Source organism: Podarcis pityusensis, assembly GCF_964106645.2.
Source record: "Podarcis pityusensis genome assembly, chromosome: 4".
NCBI lineage: Eukaryota > Metazoa > Chordata > Lepidosauria > Squamata > Lacertidae > Podarcis > Podarcis pityusensis.
The window spans coordinates 86,569,196-86,589,268 of NC_138027.1; the positions used below are offsets into that span (position 1 = coordinate 86,569,196).

At 43.2% G+C, this 20,073-nt stretch overlaps 2 protein-coding genes across 3 annotated transcripts in view; one reads left to right on the plus strand and one right to left on the minus strand.

Annotated features, from left to right (window-relative positions):
• The window catches only part of RBM26 (RNA binding motif protein 26), a 47,264-nt gene extending 47,162 nt beyond the window's left edge, over positions 1 to 102 (minus strand). Inside the window, exon 1 of the mRNA XM_081002983.1 lies at positions 18 to 102. Within this exon, the coding sequence (XP_080859109.1) occupies positions 18 to 76 (59 nt within the window). The 5' untranslated portion in view covers positions 77 to 102. The remainder of the gene's footprint in view (positions 1 to 17) is intronic.
• A 70-nt stretch (positions 103 to 172) lies between these two features.
• Positions 173 to 20,073, plus strand: part of NDFIP2 (Nedd4 family interacting protein 2) — a 51,861-nt gene continuing 31,960 nt past the window's right edge. For both annotated transcript variants that reach the window (XM_081003267.1, XM_081003269.1), the window contains exon 1: positions 173 to 313. In XM_081003267.1, the coding sequence (XP_080859393.1) occupies positions 251 to 313 (63 nt within the window). In that variant the 5' untranslated portion in view covers positions 173 to 250. The remainder of the gene's footprint in view (positions 314 to 20,073) is intronic.

The window sequence follows — 20,073 nt, forward strand, 5'->3', positions numbered from 1 at the left end:
CGTAAAATGCTACATACCGCGAATGGACCTGAACTGAGGATCTCAGGCTGAAATTCTCCATGTTCCTGGAATGCATCAATATCCTTAGCAACACAGAGACTCTTGGCTGTTAAACAATTGTTTGTAGAATGGAATGACCGTGCATGGAACTTGGTGACATCGGGATGAGCCTGTCAAGCCCATGGCTGTCGTGCGAAAAATGAGATTTGACACTACGGTCTGTGGGCCTGATTTTGTGTGCCCATGAAGTATGGAAATTGACACAAGGGGAATTTCACCATCTGGCGTAGGAAACGGGCAGAATGGATCTCAGGTACTGCATCTTCCCTCATTCGAATAGATCGTTTTTTTACAGAGGAGGAGAATAGTGCACCCCCGGAGTAAAAACAGCAGGCGTCCGGGGAAAACACTGCAATGTAAGAATATCAATGTGTTGTACATATACATGGAGTTAGAAAGCAGTTGTCTTTTTGTAAGATGGGAATGTGGGGGGAAACGAACGAGAAAATCCAAATGGAAATCTCAATATTTCAGGTTCAAGACTGGAGGGGAAACGGTTAATTCCAAATATCGGAATGTTGATATTGGCATTCTGGGTAGGGTTTTTTTTTGGGGGGGGACCATCGGAAATCCTGTTCCTAGAAAATGGACCTCCAGAGCAATGCTCATATACTTACATAAAATAAGAATGTACACATTTGAACATTTCTAAACTTTTAAAAATGCTTCGGTTTGACAAATTTCACCTCTGCTTCTTGTTGCGAATTAGAGTCGGCAAAAGGAAACTCGACAATGTAAGCCTACTGTCTTCTGTGCTTGCTTCATGCGGACTAGTGTCTTAGTTGGGTGCCATGTTTGGAAGTGGCATGGCTTCCCACAGTTATCTGGCTGGCCACTTTGAAAACAGGATGCTGGGCTTTTGGTCCGATCCGCTGGGCTCATCTCTATGTTCTTGTGCTCCCTGTTCCCTGCCTGTTTCCTTGTTTGTGACACCCTAGCTCTCAAAGTGGCAAGGACACTGCCACCACAATCCTGCGCATGTCCGTTCAGAAGTCCCAGGTAAGTGGTTGGATTGGAGTTACGAATCGGCAAATCCTCCATTCAAATCTTGCCCCTTCCATGAACTCATGAGGTGGCTTTAGGCAAGGGACGGCTTTGCCTCAGTTCTCCGTCAGTACTATGGGCATAATAATACTATTTTGAGTTGGGGGGGGGCGCACAGGCACCTGGCTCCACCTAACTATTTTTCAGAAGGGTTGAGAACGTGAGGCGTCACATGCTCCAAGGAGACCGCAAGGCCTGTCACAGCAGCGGGAAGGTCCGAGGGCCCCCGCTGCAAAGATAATTTTCAATATGGTGAAAAGGAGACTGTTTTCTTGCCACTTAGCCTTGTTTGAATAAGCGGGTATAGCTTCAACCAGGGTGGACTTTGGTTTTTCAGCGGCTCCCTGCACGAGCCCAAAATTTGGTGCTCCCTCTCCACCTCTCTCTCTGTTCTGCGCATGTACCATGTCCTAACTGCAGCACCCTGGCGTGGAGAAACCAGTCACGCTGCCCTAAATCTGACTCTGTTTCTATACCATAAAAAGGTAAAGGTACCCCTGACCATTAGGTCCAGTTGTGACCGACTCTGGGGTTGCCGCGCTCATCTCGCTTTATTGGCCGAGGGAACCGGCATACAGCTTCTGGGTCATGTGGCTTGTATGACTAAGCCGCTTCTGGCGAACCAGAACAGCACACGGAAACGCCGTTTGCCTTCCCGCCGGAGCGGTACTTGCACTTTGACGTGCTTTTGAACTGCTAGGTTGGCAGGAGCAGGGACCGAGCAACAGGAGCTCACCCCGTCACGGGGATTCGAGCCGCCGACCTTCTGATCGGCAAGTCCTAGGCTCTGTGATTTAACCCACAGCGCCACCCGTGTCCCGCCTGATGTGCTTACACAGTAGTTAAACATTGCGCTTTTCTCCCAGGAAAGAAAGAGTTCCGCTTACTAACCATGATGTTGTTACAGGAAGCACCACGCTTTTAACCACTGTTTTTTTTTTTCTAGGGGGAAAATGGGTGCTGGTACTGCTTACCCTTGAATACCTCCAGAAAAAAGTACTGGTTAATTGGCTATTTGTGCCACATTTCAAAGTGCATTTCCTCATTCCTTTTCTAACCCCAAAGTGACCTCTCTCTTTTCCTTTACAAGTGGATTTGTTGGTCCAGAACAATACAGCATTTTAGTTCTCTTTAATTGCACAAACCTGAATTTCTGGTAAGGCATTGATTCCCTCCTGTAAAACAACTGGCAGTCTGTCAGTGACCAGAGTTTATTTTATGTATTTCCTTCTTCTGTGGTCCCACCAGAGGGAGCTCAAACATTGTTTCTTCTTCTGCTTAAGTGGCTGCCCTATATGTTTGCTTTAGCAATTCCCATATTTCTCCCATAATGATACACAGTTCAGAGGTATGCCAAAAAGGAAAACTCTTCCTGATCTTTTAAAAAAAATCTAAATCTTTCCAAATGTGTACGTGATACAGCAACCTCAACAAATACACATGTTTCTCTTAAAAAAAAAAAAGTATTTCTAATACAGACAGAAAACCTACTCTGCAGCAGGGAAATCAGTACGGCTTCTTTTTTAAATAAATAAATAAAATTGCAAACATCTTTATGAAGGACTTCCTTTTCTCAGACGAATGTACCGTATACAGTTCATTCGGATTTTCTCAGGAATCTTCCAGGCAGGACAAGTTCTGTAACCTTAGAAGTGTTTGTTGTGGTGGTAGCTGTACAGAAACAAAGCGCAAGACATCAGTATTTAGATGTAATTGTGATGTTTCTTTCCCACATCCTTCCCTCCTATATGTTTCTTTTGTCCTTTTTTAAAGTTACAGCAGTCCACTGTACTTCACAAGGGTCAACTTTCTTGCACCCCCAAAGTTTTATATGCAACATTTGCTTCCCTCAGGTACAATCTCTGGATCATTGTGAAATAAGAAACGTACGTGTGATAGATAGTTCTCCTTTTAAGTGGCTCAAATAATCTCAAAATGTTTGCGCATGAATTTGAAGAGAAAGATCTTGTAATGCTAATGCTTATAGCCATTGTCTACAGAATAGGACTTTAGTAAGTTTGAAATGATTTGGGCTATTGGTGTGTTTTGGGTTTTATTTTATTTTATTTTATTTTATTTTATTTTATTTTATTTAGCAATTGCCCAGATCCACTTGAGGTACTCAAGGCAAAACTTTTGAATAATATAAAGACAGACATAGTACACAGGGTAAAATAAATGTCGTTTATCAGAGCCGACAACTGAAAAGTTTGCTGTACTGTATTGTAAATCTGAAATCAGAACTCCTGCCCTAGGGTGGACTAATATACAGTTCAGCTATATATAGAAATTGCCACCTGACTGAAGAGTTCTGCAAGGAGATGATATTGGCTATAAATACACCAGGATGCATGCAGATTAGAATAATCTTGCAGAGAAGATGCATTGCCGTTGCACGCAGCATTGTGAGGTCAAATCTGTCACAAACATTACAATTAAGTACCAAAGCCTATTTAAGCAGCTACTTTGTGGAATTCCATTCAAGATGCAATTTTATTGCTAACTGAAAATGGCAATGCATGCAGAATACAAATAAACTTACCAAAGTTACTGATTTGCAAAATGTCAACCTTACAAATAAGCTTACCAAAGTTACTAGTTTGCATTGTTTATCTATATATGCCCGTTTAATCCATTTGGGGCACATTTACAACCTTAACCAAAACGGGTAAGGAGGGAAATTTATACCCTACATTTACAGTACGATTCCCTTCCAATTTACTGATGGAAACTTCATATTTTACTATACTGATGTTAAACCAGTGTTTCCTTTAGTGAACACATAGCATACATGTATGATCATCATACCTGTGGACATCTTTTCCCCCACATTTTATTTAAATTTTTCAATTTTACAACAAATACAGATTTATTAAAGTAATCTCATTATCCTCGACTTCCCCACCTTCCATGGTTCATTAAAGTTTCCCTTATTCAACTGCTCTTTTACCATTTTATATTCACCTTCAGCCTTATTTCGTTTCTCTGCTCTGATTATTCTAGTCCTGCTAGCGTTTTAAGATGTTTACAATAATTCTTCATATATTCCACAAATTTCTCCCATTCTTTCTTAAACATCTCCTTCTCTTGGTCTCGAATTCTGCTTGTTAAATCAGCCAGTTCAGCATATTCCCACAGTTTCATCTGCCATTCCTCTTTTGTCAGAGTTACTCCTTCCATCCATTTCTGGGCATATAACATCCGTTCTACTGTCGTAGCATACATAAATAAGTTTTTTTGATCTTTTGGAATCTCCTCCCCTATTATTCCTATAAAAAGGGCTTCCGGCTTCTTCTTAAAAGATATTTTCATCATTTCCCCCCCCCCCCCATTTCATTATATATCATTTCCGAGAAGTCCTTTACTAATTTGCAAGTTCGCCACATATGATACAAAGTTCCTCCTTTTTCTTTACATTTCCAACAAATACCTGTGGACATCATTTTTAAACATCACTTTAGATGGATTTTGAAATCTTGTCAAATTACGATTTCCTTAGCATGTGTACATGGGTGTACTATTTAACACGCTCATACTTGTATGTACGAAACCAAGGCCTTTTGTGCTAGCTGAATTAAACATCAGTGTTTCCCTAAGCACTTGTCAAATGGATAGATTTGCCTTAAGATGGTAGTTTCATGGCACTGTGACTGATTAACATACCTGCTTTTTGTACCTACACATTTATTCAATGAAACTTCTTCAGCACATTACCTGATGCTGCTATGACATCCTGTATCTTTGTACTCACTGCTTACATTACAGATTTGATTCTACTCTCAGAAGAAGTATATGTTTTTTGACGACGCCTTTCCTTCAACATGTCATGTTTTGTTTTCAAGAGTGATGGCCCTGAGGCAAATACAGGCCTCAGCTGGAGGGGTGCGGAGAAAACGCATGTTTTCTTTTGAAGGATCCCACCTCCCGTTTCTAATTCATGACAGGGTGCAAAGTTACAATAAGCAAGCACTAAAAACAGGGACCGATTACCATTATTCATTCCCTGCTTCTAGTCCAAAGACAGGCACGGCACAAAGCGTCTCCCAATTTATCGCTGACTGTCGAGGATAATAATTGAGGATCAAAAGAGGAAGGCCTGAAAGTCTCATTCGTTATCATGCATCTCTTTTGCTAATCGGTTGCATGGAAAGTGTGCTGCAGGGAAAATGAGGTCAGCATAACAGATAGTTATTAGATCAGAACTAGTTCCAGGGCTTCTGAGTAAGCAACTCTTCTAGGCAGCTCCCTAGGGATAATATTTTGTAGGGGTCAGCAGATGGAAGAGATCTTTCCTTTGTTGCATCATGCTGGTGCATTCAATTCTTTGGCCCAAGAGCTTGTTGTTTCAAAAGTCCTATAAATGTTGCAGCCTCATCTCAGAAGATTCTTCTTAGGCCTGGGTATAATATATCACATCATGGTTTATACATTCTTGAACACTCCTGGTTGGCCGTAGCTCAACTTCGAAGGCTTTGAGAGTAAACATAGCATCAGAGCGGTGGATTCATTTAGAACTTGTTTGTACTGTGCTGCTGAAGCCACAGAACTATACAAACTTGTTCATAGTAGCTTTCTACAATCAGCATCGTTGTCTACAAAAAATGTTCAAAGTGCATAAAACCACAACCACATCTCGCTTATAAAAGGCCCAAATAAAAATAATGAAAGTTTGCTACCCCCCATCTTTACCTCTCTCTCCCCGCCTCTCTTTCCCCCCAACCTTAAACTGTAAAGGTAGGTCCAGTCGTGACCGACTCTGGGGTTGCGGCGCTCATCTCGCTTTGTTGGCCGAGGGAGCCAGCGTACAGCTTCTGGGTCATGTGGCCAGCATGACTAAGCCGCTTCTGGCGAACCAGAGCAGTGCACGGAAATGCCGTTTACCTTCCCGCTGGAGCGGTACCTATTTATCTACTTGCACTTTTGACGTGCTCTTGAACTGCTAGGTTGGAAGGAGCAGAGACTAAGCAACAGAAGCTCACCCCATCACAGGGATTCGAACCACCAACCTTCTGATCGGCAAGTCCTAGGCTCAGTGGTTTAACCCACAGTGCCATCCACGTCCCTACCTTATACTGTACACAACATTAAAGTCTCACATTGAGTACTGTATAGCTGATCTGCTTAAAGGACTTTATGATCTGAAATAAGAGGCGTCTGTGTCATCCAGGAGATTGCAGCTGCAGAGATAAGAAGAGTCGTTCCATTGTCTGGAGAGGTGGCTTCCAGGTTTGCATGGAGAAACCGTTTTCAATGAAGCCCAGTGATGGATGCGTGCAGCTGTATTGAGGCAGCTCCTGGTGCTGAAATGTTGTGCCCCTAACAATTTTGCGCCCAGGGCAAACACTCCTGTGCCCGCCCCACAGTATGCCACTGTACGGTGCTCTTGGAATGGGTCAATCCCTGGCCGCTGGTCCTGCTTGCTAGGAATGATGGGAGCTGTATTCCAACAGAAGCTGGAGACCCAAAAACACTGCTCTAGGTCCTATCCTGCTAATGTCATTGAATACAAGCCGGTGCCCTTAGGGGCCTCTGGGAAGGTTAGATCCTTGGGGACTCATTTCCAAAACTATTGCAACCATCTGCTGATTTCAAACAGACACCTCAAACCAGAGAGTATGCAAATCCAGCTTAAGAATTCTGCTGAAGTAAGAGTTTACAAGCAATTCTCTTCTTTCCTTATCTGGGAGCTGTTGCTCTCCCAGGAAGAAGGAACACACACAGCGAGCTTCCCGGGCTCGTCTTGGAATCGTTAATCTTCTTTCTAGATAAACAACCAGATAACCCAGGTATCTAATACCTTGATACCTTGAGATATTGCAGTGGTTCCGGAAAATTATACTGCATCTTTTAAAACTATTCGTGATTTTTCTTCATTTTCGCATGCCACCGTTAAAAATACTGTGTATCTTCAGCTAGAGACAGGAACATAAGAAGCTACCTTATATGAATCAGACAATTGGTTCACATAGGTAAATACTATCTTGTCTGGTAGGCAGCAATTCTCCAGGGCTCCTTCTGTCCCCTGTCTAGAGATGCCAGGCATCTTCTGCATATGAAGCAGATGATCTGCCTCTGAGCAGTGTCCCCAAGCTTTGTCCCATTGCTCCTCTAGTATAGCGGTCACCAACCTTTTTGGGCCAGTGGGCACATTTCAAATGTTGAGAGAGTGCTGGGGGCACCAGTCACAAAATGGCTGCAGTGGTTTTTGTTTTAGTTTTAGTTTTTTTATTCAAAATTAAAACAAGACATATTATCCAAAAACATATCATCCTTGTCCCCCCCACATTTTTCCTCCCTCCCCCCTCCCACACAAAACCCACCTGCCCCCACCCCCCGACTTCCCTCAGTTCAAGTCTTTGGTTTCTCTGAGACTGCTGTTTTCTGCATGTTACAAAGTTGTATAGATCCTCAAACTATTTAGCTGATTATTATCAATAAAAAGTTTGTGAATGTTTATTCAAAACCTGCCAAGGAGACCAGTTCGCTTTGTTGCATCTTCAGATACTTTGTAAAGGGTTCCCATTCATCCTTAAAGTCACAATTATCCTTGTCCCGTAGCTTATATGTCAGTTTTGCCAGTTCTGCATAGTCCATCAGTTTTTCTTGCCATGATTCTTTAGTTGGGGTTTCTTCAGGCTTCTATCCTTGTGCTACCAGAACTCTTGTGGCCGTTGTCACATACATGAAGATGTTCTTCAGCTTTTTTGGCAGGTCTTTCGCTACAATCCCCAACAAAAATGCCTCGGGTTTTTTAACAAATGTTATATGGAACATTTTCTTCAATTCATTGTATATCATTTCCCAAAATTTTAAAATTACATTACAATCCCACTACATATGATAAAATATCACTTCCTTTTCTTTACACTCTCAACATATATTTGAACTAGTTTTGTACATTTTCCCTAACTGCACTGGTGTTGTGTACCATCTATACATCATCTTCACGTAGTTCTCCTTCAATAGGGAACAATCTGTAAATTTTAAATCAGTTTTCCATAATTTTTCCCAATCTTCCATCATAATGTTGTGACCGCAAAATAGCTGCAATGGTGAGGGGGCAGCATGGCACAACACAAATTGGCTGCCACAAGGACCATGGCATAACATTAGAGAGACAGCCACTTTAGACCACCTTAAATGGGGTGTCAGCTATACCCTACTGGCCCTGAATGTGGAGATCAAAAGGTATTGATTTCATACACACTGATGCTGTCGGTGTCTAAACGCAACAGGGAGCATTCCTCAGCACTAGCAAAAATATGCAAGGTTGTGGCCACAACACACTCATTCTCATTTCACAGAAATCACTTAGAGTGGACCTGCACCTTTTGCTCCAGAACTTTCAGTGGGGGGGGGGGGGTTGGCTAAAGGCTTGTTTCTCCCCCTCCTCACTTTTAAAAAATGAAAGCTCAGTCTGGGACACCTGTCCAGCGACACCAGTGGACAGGTTGCCAAGTTGGCAACCCTTGCTTTGGACAGTGGTTTGGGTACTGAACCTAAGACCTCCCACTCAAAGCAAGAATTGTGCTGCTCGATTAACAAGTTAGACACAATCAGGAAAATTTCATTTTGGCTGCCTTTCGTTTCTTATAGAACATGCCAACACATGCTGATTTTCCATTGTGCAATCAGCATCTATCACGCCCTGAATTGCAGTGTAATGCCATTTGGGTTTTCCTTTTTCAGCATCAACAATAGTAGCCCACAACAGAGACATATCAACCTGGCTACAAAATGACTTGTTAGCAAAGGGCATTTTGTGCTGAAATTTCTTTCATCCTGGGTTTCATCTCATGAGTTCTCTTCCATCTTCCTCTGAGGTTTGGACTGTATATTTTTAAATCTGAGTCTGCATGTTTCACTGTTCCTGAAAATTCCCACCAAACAGGCTTCTTTTCAAAATTATCTCTCACCGCCACCCGACTTTGATTGTCATCACATTCTTCTGAATCTCTCGGTCCATCCTTTCCCCTATTCCCGCAGTAAATGTATGGGATGAAGGGGACTAGCAGCCAGGTGTGTGCAGATTTGGCACAATCAGTTTCAAAACAGATGCAAGACATCCGTCACTAATCACAAGAGAAGGAACTGTGTGTGTACTGTAAACAAGGCACAGTGTACAAAGAGCACAAAACCTTCTGTTTGGGGCTAACATGGTGACAAACATCAACAAACAAAACATTAACCCCAACCCAGATCTTTCTGGGTAAAACTACACCCCAGGTGCACTTTTCACTGCACAATTTGCACAGAAGTAGACCTATAATGTAGTCCTCCTAAGATATTGTTGCTTGCACAGAAGTAAAAAATGGGGCTTGTCCACGCCTACATTTGATGTGCTTTCAATGCTGTTTGCATTCCTATTAATGTGGTGTTGTCCGCATGACGTCTCACTCCGAAAGCAGCTATCCTGCTTGTTCCCCCCAGTAAATTTGGATTTCCCCAATCCAGGGATAATTCGATAAGTTTGGAAAAGACGGCTTCCAAGCCACTCCACCCAAGACAGTGGGCACATCACTTTTATCTTGGGGGGTTGAAGAAACACCCATTTTTACAGCTTTCCTTTTCACACACCCCACGTCCCCTTAATGCCTGTTCCATTTCAGCTTAACCTTAGTGGAAACTGTCATTGATTGTGGAGCTGAAAGACTCCTCTTTTTCAGTTTAGGTGAAAACATCCTGTGTGGGCTTCGAAGACAGATTTGACTGGTAATCAGATGCCTACCCAGCTGTCTGCTGTCAACCAAAGAGCTCTGCTAGATCTGAGGGTGTTCAATTTGCCCTTTCATGTAATCCTAGTGTGGGTACACTTGGGAGTGGATATTCTTTCCTTAAGCACTGTTTAGGCTCAAGTGTTATATCAGGCTTCCAGTTTGAAAGCAACCTGTGTCGGGTTTTCAAGTTCTGCTCATCATGTTGATCTTTCAAAACAAGTCTTTTTAAACAAATATGCAACTTATGGATGCAATGTTTACTTGCAGGAGAAGTTTCGCTATATTCCTGGCATGCCCATTTAGCTATTGAGAACCACACTTTTCATTTAATGCAATTAACATAATAGTTGACCGGCGGATTGGCTGTTATTTCTTTGTAGTCACTAATATAAAGAAAGGGTGCCATCCTTGCTTAGGAGTAAGTTACATTGAAGTCACTTGCCTATGACTATGAGTAAGCAGGCAACGGCAGAAGCTTCTGCTTTGGTTTATTGTGTGAATTTTCACCTCCCAGTCTGTTACGTCCTTGGCTAAGTCAGTGTAGAAAAACCTATGCATCTGTTTGTTTTTGTTGTGCGATTCTAGGGTTGCCATATTTCAAGAAGTAAAAACTCCAGAGGTTTTTTTGGACAATCGTCCAAAAAGTTGTTGAGCTTTCTTTTGGCAATCAGCAGATGTTTCTGCTTCCACCAAGGAACAGACAAAATCCTGGACATTTAGTATTAAATTTTAAAAATTCCTCCGAGTGGCCATGTTAGCCTCCGCTCCCAGGACACCACCAGAATTTTCCGGGATATATGGCGATCCTATGCATTTCACTGCAAGCATCATCCAAGGTCAAAACTGCATGTCATGTCGGCAGCAGAACTTAAATACTGGACATGGGACTGATCCATTCTCATCCAAAGCAGAAAGAAGGGGTGCAATTTAGTAGGATGCACAGCTGGAGGGTGACAAACCCTTCCTCTGCTCCTGACATTTCTTCTTGGTGCCCATCCTATCCCCTAACCCTTGTCATCCAGCTAGCTTCAATTTGCTCTTGGAGGCTGACCAGAAGAAAGAAAGAAGGAGAAAGCTCCGTGGAGACAGATTGTAGGGGTAGGGATTGATGGTGCTGCAGGGGACTGCTCTACACCTCCACTTCGGCAACCCTTTGCCTCACCCGTTGGCTCGGCATGTAGCCTTTTTTCCAATTTTTAAAAATTAATTTTCCAAATTTATAACAAACATAAAAGAAAAACATTACAATATAAAACAAACAAACAAACATTTATCCTAACTGTTAAGGGTATCAGGTGGTTGCTCGAGAGCAATCAGGCAAGATGCCTCACTAGTCTGTTCTAAAGCTTGCTTATTGGTGCTAAAAAAAACTTTACAACGCAGAGCGCCTCTATTCCATGTCTTGCTCATTCACTGGCAGAATCTGAGAGTGGGCGGTCCTTAAATCTTCCCCAGCAGAGTAGTTTCTTGACCCCCAGTCTGCGCCTCCCCTCTCTGCGTGAAAGCCTACTGCGCAAGGAAGGCTTGGGTAACGGGGGACCTCCCTCCTCCCCGCTTTGCTCAGGCAAGGTGTCCTGGCATCGCCTTGCATTCTCCGAGCCCTGCGTCTCCTCTCAACTAGAGGCGTGGCTTCCTTCCTCCGCTGAGGAAGTGCTGCTTCCCACGATCTTTGGGGGCTCTCTGTAATCCATCCACCTTTTCCCCTCTCGCCTCTGAGCCGATGGCAGTTCCCTGACACTAACTGTTAAAATCCCAATGTTGTTATCATTATTGGGTGACTTCCTCAAATCCTCCTAGCTGAGTTTCCATATAAGTCATTGTAGCAGTTTTCTAATACTTCTTTCAAATGAGATAAACTTAGTCAATTAACATCTTTCTTTCTTTTCATATTATCCTTTATCCATAATGTTATACAATTTAACATATTGAACTCCTAGGCCAATTTGGTACTTACAAATAATTCTACTTATGTTATCTTAGCATATTTAACTACATAACCCTTAAATTTCATTCATTCTTCTTGGTGTTCCTCCTCTTTCTGTTCACGGATTCTTCCAGTCAGGTCGGCCAGCTCCAGAAAGTCCATCATCTTCATCTGCCATTTCTCCACTGTAGGCATTTCTTGTAGTTTCCAATTTTTGGCTAACAAAATTCTTGCTGCAGTTGTGGCATACAAAAACAAGCTAACATCTTTCTTGGGCGATTCCAAACCAATTATTCCCAGCATGTAGCCTTTAGACGGACCATTCACTCCTATGTGTAAGAGAATGAAGCGTGCCTCTTTTAGGACAGAACTGCTACCTGAGGTTTCCTGCAAGTATTCCTATTAAAAATAAGCAATGCTTTTAAAAACAACTGTGTTTCTAGCAGACTATTACTTCTTCTTCTTTTTTAAGCCTACTGCAAGCCCAGCTGGCTTGTCCATTACTTAGAGATGAGAGGGGCAGGATGCCAGTTTGGAGGCTTCCTTCCTTACCTATATGATGATATACTGTGGGCCTTCTCGGGTTGTGTTTCAGGATATGGTTTTGCTCATCAGACGCTTATAGCTTGTCTGTCAAGGAAATTTTAACAATTGCTTGGGTACACGGATGTGAGCTCAAGCAGGCCTCTTGTAACATCTGTTATTGGAGAGCTGATGTTCAGAGAGCCCAGAGAATCCTGGCAACAAACCCAAAGGGGTGGTTATGTTATCCCAACTCTCACTGTAAGGTTTAGTAGCTACATTTATCCATGCCATAATGATGATGATGATGATGATATTTTTAAAATTTATATCCCGCTTATGTTGCTCGGTTTCCCCAGCCACTCTGGGCGGCTTACAACATATATAAAAACACAGCAAAGTATCAAACGGTAAAAAACAAAATATCCTAAAAGAGCAGCAAACAAACCAATAAATCAATAGAAACCAATAGTAACAATAATCGTAACAATAAGAGCAATAATAAAGAGTCTACAGTTATACCCAAATTAAAATAACCGCCATTCCCAACTAAACATTAAATCAACATCAAACCGACAAAAACAAAACAGAGGAACCAAAATTAGAACCGTTTAAAACATTTAAAAACCTTTTAGCCAGTTGCCCCAACCCAAGAGTTGTGGCATCACATTGAGTGTGCAGTCAGTAATGAGGAGCACTTACATGAGTAAGTATGCCTCATTGTTGGTGGTGTTGGTATCAGGGCCGGATTTAGGTTTGACGAGGCCCTAAGATACTGAAGGTAATGGGGCCCTTTATATGTCCAGCTGTCCTTTGTCAGCAACAAATTGTCTTTGTCTTTTGTGTTGAATATATGCTATATGATACCTTATGGACCTAATAGGTATCTAAAGCCATTTGCACATAACCAAAATGTATTTTATCGAAGTAATTGTTGAACTGAAATACAATTAAGAAGAAGTATATTAACAGTGAAATTTTTGGTGGTGCCCAAAGGAGTGGGGCCCTAAGCCAGGGGTCAGCAACCTTTTTCAGCCGTGGGCCAGTTCACCATCCCTCAGACCATGTGGTGGGCTGGACTATATTTTGAAAAAAGAAAGGAATGAATTCCTATGCCCCACAAATAACCCAGAGATGCGTTTTAAATAAAAGGACACATTCTACTCATGTAAAAACACGCTGATTCCTGGACTGCCCATGGGCCGGATTGAGAAGGCGATTGGGCCACATCCAGCCCCCGGGCCTTAGGTTGCCTACCCCTGCCCTAAGCTATAGCCTGTTTAGTGTATACATAAATCCGGGACTGGATGATATGTGTAAAACTCAACATAGGCCTGTTATTTACAGTGATACTTCTGGCACATAGATTGATGAATGCTCCAGGGCCAGTCCAAGGGGAACCCAGTGGTAGAGCATCTGTTTTGCCTGCAGAAGATCATACAATCATAGAGTTGGAAGGGACCCTGAGGATCAACTAGTCCACCCCCCCCCCCGCGCAGTGCAGAAAGATGCAGCTGTCCCATACAGGGATTGAACTTGCAATCTTGGCACCAGGCTCAATCCCTGGAATCGCCAGATAGGAATCTCAATTCCTGTAGCCAGTACTAGGCTAGATGGACCCAAGGTCTGATTCAGTATATGGTGGCTTCCTTTTTGTTCCTGCCAGAGTGAGGTGGCTGTGATGCAGCGAGCGGCTAGGGTCAGCCCCATACTCTCCAGTCATCACCATCCACCTTAGCTAGTAACCCACTGGTGACCGTGCTCGCTTGCTGGTGGCCTGGCCTGGCTGGCTAGCTAGCTGCCTCCCACTTAATAGCCAGCTTCCTCTTCATATGTCGCAGACAATACTATTCGAAGCTAGAGTATGGTTACCAGATTTTTTACAATGAATCTGGGGACCTTTTTTTTTTTTTGAAGCTGAGTAGCAACAGGGAGTCAGTAGTGGGGATGGTGAGGTGGAAGACCCTGGGCCCAAGCACACATGCATATTGTATAAAGCTGCAAAGCCCCTATTTCGCACCCTGTGAAACATTAATGCACAGAGTTTTTAAAAAACTGGGCAACGGCCGCCCACCCACAACCCCCGAGCCTCCCCCGATCAGTCAGAACAAAGGGGGAAGGGGGCAGGAGATCTGTACCACCGGACGTCCCCGGTTCCCCTTCTGCAGTGCCGCTCGCTGCTGTGGCGCCCGCCAATTTGCCTCCCTGAAGTCCCCATATGATGTGTCTTGTGCATAACACATCATATGGGGACTTCCGGCGAGGAAAAATGGCGGGCGCCATGGCAGCAAGCAGCTCCTGAAGCCAGCCAGAGCCAGCTGCACTACCAGGCTGGCTCCAGGCTGCCGCCGCCACATTTCCCGGGAACAGATTTGCAAATCTGGGGACATTCCGGGGACGGAATTTGTCTGGGGACAGATTTGCAAATCCAGGGACTGTCCCCGGGAACCGGGGACGTCTGATAACCCTAAGCTAGAGAGGCAACCGTCCTGAGCCATGCAGTTCAGCAGTCAGGATGCCTTGGCTGGAGCTGCATTCCTTTTGCAACTGCACTCTCCTCTCCTGTGGTAGACAGCAACTGGTATTCAGAAGAACAGTGTTATGTACTGAATTGAATAGGATCCAAATTGCAGCAGTCTGATTGGTCCTAGAACAGTAGGATTCAGAATGCAGCAGTCTGATTGGTCCTAGAACAATAGGATCCAGAATGCAGCAGTCTGATTGATCCACAGGAGCCACCCAATCCAACTCCAGGTGGAAGTGAATCCGCAACCTGATTGGCCTACAGGAGAATCCCGGAACTAGCCAATCACGTGGGGCCCATTGTGTAAATAATGTATATAAAGCAGACATTTTGGGGGAACTTCCATTCCTCACTAATATGAGCTGAATAAAGAGCATGAAATCCACACTCGACTCCGAGTATATTTCAAACAGTATCCCATTGCCAGTGTTGAGGTAAGGTTCAACTTACTTCCACGTGCCTTCTGCATGTGGAACAGAGGGAGAGGAACCAGATCAGGGCAGATTTAGGACTGTGTGCGTGGTGCCAACCCAATCCAAATAAACTTTACTGGTCTTTTTTAAATTAACTGAGTCAGTTAGCAACTTAGAGGACACGTATGATGGCAACTTTCTCACAAATGTCCCTTAGAACGTATACAGCTTTTTTCCTATGCGTTTCTATATCCAAAACAATAGGATTGCCTCTGGATAATACTTAGCAAGTATATATTGAAAAGTGAGCACTTCAAACGTAGCATTTTAAGTATTGGGCCTAAATTGAAGGGGTTTTAGAGTATTGTGATGTCATTGCCATTCTCCACCACAACAGAGATTATTTTCCTCTACCCCCAAAACCTTGCCAATCTGTATTATTTATCTCGAGTGTTCTGATTCAGGTATCACCAAGGCCAGCATCTTAACATGGTCACGACCAACCAGAGACAATAGAAGTGCCTACGCTTATAAGTAATAACTAAATGAATGTGCTTGGTGGTGGCCTTGAATGAAGCAAATGTGCAGGACAGTGGAGAGGGTGGCAAGAGAACTTTTCTGTTAAAGGGGACCTAACTTAATTTCCCATTACCTCCTACCATGTATAGGCACTTATAAGCGGGGTAGCTGCCTGAATGAATAAAGACCTCTGTTGCTATGATACTTTTTTCGCCTTATAGAGGTGTAACAAATAACTCCTGCAAAGTGTGATATGGGGAGGGTTAGGTCCGCCGACCTTGTAACGTGGGAGGGAAATGTCTAAATGTAAAGAACTAACAATCATAAACGTTAATGTTTCTGGGTCTGTTAGCAGAGGCAGTAGGAATGAGGGAAACGACAAATCTAATCAGCAGGCTTTCGGAAGAATTCATGCAGCAGTCACAAGCCTTACTCTGCTCTTACAGCCCCCACAGCCCCCCCAAGTGTCCCTATTTTCCAGGGACAGTCCTGGATTCACAAAAGTTTCTGATTGGATCCCAGAATGCCCCACTTTTCCTTAAGACATTCCTATTTTCATCGGAGAAATGTTGGAGGGTTTGGAGTTATTTGACCCCTGAACCATCTGAAGGCAGCCCTGTATAGGGAAGGGTGTTTATTATGTTTTTATATAAGTTGGAAGCCATCCAGAATGGCTGGGGCAACCCAGTCAGATGGACGGGGAATAAATAATAAAACTGCTGTTGACGTTATGGAATAGGATGCCCCTATTTTCATCGGAGAAATGTTGGAGGGTATACCCCCATGGCTGTAGGGCATGGAAGAGGAAATTGCAGTCCTCCAGACTTTGTTAGACAGAAGCTCCCATCATCCTTGATCACTGACAGTGCTGTCAGGGTCTGATGAGAGCTGGAGGACCACAGGTTTCCTCGTGTCTATCTTAGGGCATGACCAAAAATTGCATTTTAATGACCATATAAAACTCCATAATTACCTCAACATGTTGTCCAGCTCCTAAAACCTAAGAGTTTTGTATCTATATAACAAGATCCTAGTAATCAGTTGTGCATGGCGTATGTTTATATTTTGCAAAAACAGATTTACTTGGGTTTGTGATGCCAACTTTTATCTTTAAAGCTGGAATGCCAAGGTAACTAAGATAAGTTGCAGATGTTGCTGCATACTTTCCCATGATTGCAACCTTGACCCATGGCCAAAGAGACATAACTGTCTGTGAGTCTTATCCTTCAACATTAAACTACTCCTTCAAGCAGACCACTTGCATGAACAGTTGTTTGCATGGACAAGCTTACTTGAATAATGCCTGCATTGACTCTTGGACTGGAAAGTAGAGTACCCCAATCAAATATCATCAAAACCATTAATTCGTTGGGTGGCCTCAGGCAAGCTAGTTTCAGTCCACTTCTGCAATATGGGGATCATAATATCAGCCAACCTTACACAGTTGTTGTCCGCAATACTAAGAGAATACATGTGAAATATTATTAAATGCAAAGCATTATCCCCTCCAAGTATGAAGCCATTGTAAGGCTTCATTTATTCATGATAACTCAGGTAGCTTAATAATGACTCACATTGCAGTTCCATATTTTATGAAACTATTAAATTTGTGAGACTGCCCATATTGAACCTTTTAGTAAATAGTTGTGTTGGTCCTAAGCTTGAGAGTAACTCCATTGCTCCTACTTTGTGAGCACTTGCCACAGTTCCTGCTTAGAGTAATAAAAGTGACAGAAACTGATAAAAAGTTAATACTATCTGCAAAGCCATTAGTGTCATGTTCAGGTATCAGTATCCAGATTATTTTTCCTAGTTGAAGAATTGCGATTCAAATACTATGTTACTCTGTTGCAGCAAGAACAACAAAAAGTCATAAATTTATTCAATTCCAACAGATTCATAGTGACATGAGTTTCTGGGAATCAGAGCCAACCATCAAATACATGTTTTGGGCATCAAAGTGGGGTGGGTGGGTATCTTTTAGGTGGGGGGAAAATGGTGCTGGTATTCATACCTTGATAAAAGTGCTGTGGATGCCAGCAAACAATGGCTGCCAGAAGCAGCAGCATAAAAAGACGTGCTGGTTCTCCATACTGGTGAATACAAAACAACCCCTTTGCAACGCTACAAATCCAACTCAATGGTGTAACATTTGTTGTTGTTGCTGTTGTTTAGTCGTTTAGTCGTGTCCGACTCTTCGTGACCCCATGGACCAGAGCACACCAGGTACTCCTGTCTTCCACTGCCTCCCGCAGTTTGGTCAAAAAGTGTCAATCTCTTTTCCTACCTGAGCAGTTATCTTTCCACAAGAGTTGACATTGATGCTGAAATCCAACATCGCTTGAGCTCTGCGAGTGTAGCTTTCTCCTGAGTGAAGCACGAAGTGTTTGAGGACCGGGACATTTGCAGGGAAAACAAAATGCCTGCATACAAAGTTATTGTACTACCTACTTTACTGTATCCTTGTGAAACATGGTCCACTGACAAATGTCATCTCTAACTCCTTGAAAAATTCCATCAATGGTGTCTCGGAAAATTTTTACACATCACTTGGGAAGACAGGCAAATTAATGTTAGTGTGCTGGAAGATGCAAAGATCACCAGTGTCGAAGCAATGATTCTTCAACATCAACTTCGTTGGACTGGTCATGTTGTGCGGATGCTTGATTATCAACTTCCAAAGCAACTACTCTATTCCCAACTCAAGAATGGAAAGCAAAATACCGGTGCACAACAAAAGAGGTTTAAAGATGTTCTCAAAGCAAATCTTTAAAAAAACACACATAAGCACTGATAACTGGGAAACACTGGCTTGCAAGCACTCCAGTTGGAGAACAGCCTTTGCCAAAGGTGTCATGGACTTTGAAGATGCTCAAACTCAGGAGGAAAGGGAGAAACAAGCTAAGAGGAAGGCACACTTGGCAAATCCACACCGTGATCAAGTCCTGTCCAGACACCTATGTCCCCACTGTGGAAGGCCGTGTGGATCCAGAATTGGCCTCCACAGTCACTGACAGACTCACTGTTAAGACTGTGTTTATGGAAGACAATCTTACTCGGCTACGAGTGATTGCCAAAGAAGAAGAAGAACACCATCTCAAAACAACAACAGCAAAACAGCAACTGTGTGTGTGTGTGTGAGAGAGAGAGACCTTATTAAAGAGGATGCAAGGAAGAGTATTTTTACAGAGCAAGGGCAAGCGAAGAAAGAGGTAGTAGTAGATGCATTACAGTTGAATTTGAGCAGAGCACAAATGAATACAGAAACCAACAAGTGGTACCTGCAACAAAATATTGCAGTGTAGAGTGAACAATTTATAATTTTACTCAGCCAGTCTGGAAGGACATTTCACTCCATTCCTTCTTCCACCTCTCCCCCGCCCCCCGGCCAGAGTGATTAAGCATTCTAGGAATCCTGAGCATGCCCAGTCCTCATCAACTTTTCTTAATGATTTTTACTAAAATATTTTTTTCTACTGCTTCAAGCCTCAGGGTTTCACCAAGCCTATTGCTGTCAACTCTTGTGGAAGTGTGTGGTGTTGTTTTTGGCTGCATAAGCAACAGCAGTCATGCCTGTGAATCAGAAAAAGTGGGAATGATTAAATGAATGAGTTCAAGATGCCATCAGCATGGGTGTGATCTACTTCTAAGGAGCAGCCACAACAGACGAATAGGTATAGCAAGAACAATAGTGCAAATAAACAGCTAAAAAGAGACAAACGCTTTCGGTAATGAGCTAACCACACGCCATAGCATCAGAACTGCTAATGAATTCCAATTAGGAAGCTTCACGCTAGAGTTGCCTGCCTCCAGAGAGACTGAAATGCCCCCTCACTGGTTTTGGAAACAGTCTAAATGTCGTGATGTGTGCCCATTTATTTTCCGCAGTTGAACCTGACCTATTTGAGTTATGCCAGTTGCTGAAGGGCATTGTGGAATCATGATGGCATATATCGTGTTTGAAGATATGCATGTGAACGAGCCTTTGGCACCTCTCAGGTGGGCTCCGTTGCCATCCTAAGAGTACAAGGGAAGCATTCACGGTGAGATCCGGCACCTCTTTCCCTAGAAAAACAGCACTGACGATTACGATGTTGCTGATGATAACAATGCGGTGGACGGACACCATTTGAATGGCAATGCAACTTTGGGGTGGGGGGTGACCCCCTCAAATAAGTTATGGGGGGCGCACAGGAAGACCCCTTGGCCAATGGGCGTAGCTAGGATTTTTGTTTGGTGGGGCAGAACCTCAGCTTTGTATTGATTTGTTGGGGGGCAGGCTTTTGTTGGGGGGGGGCAGAACCTCAGATTTGTATTGATTTGAATTTATTGGGGGTAGGCTTTTGTTGG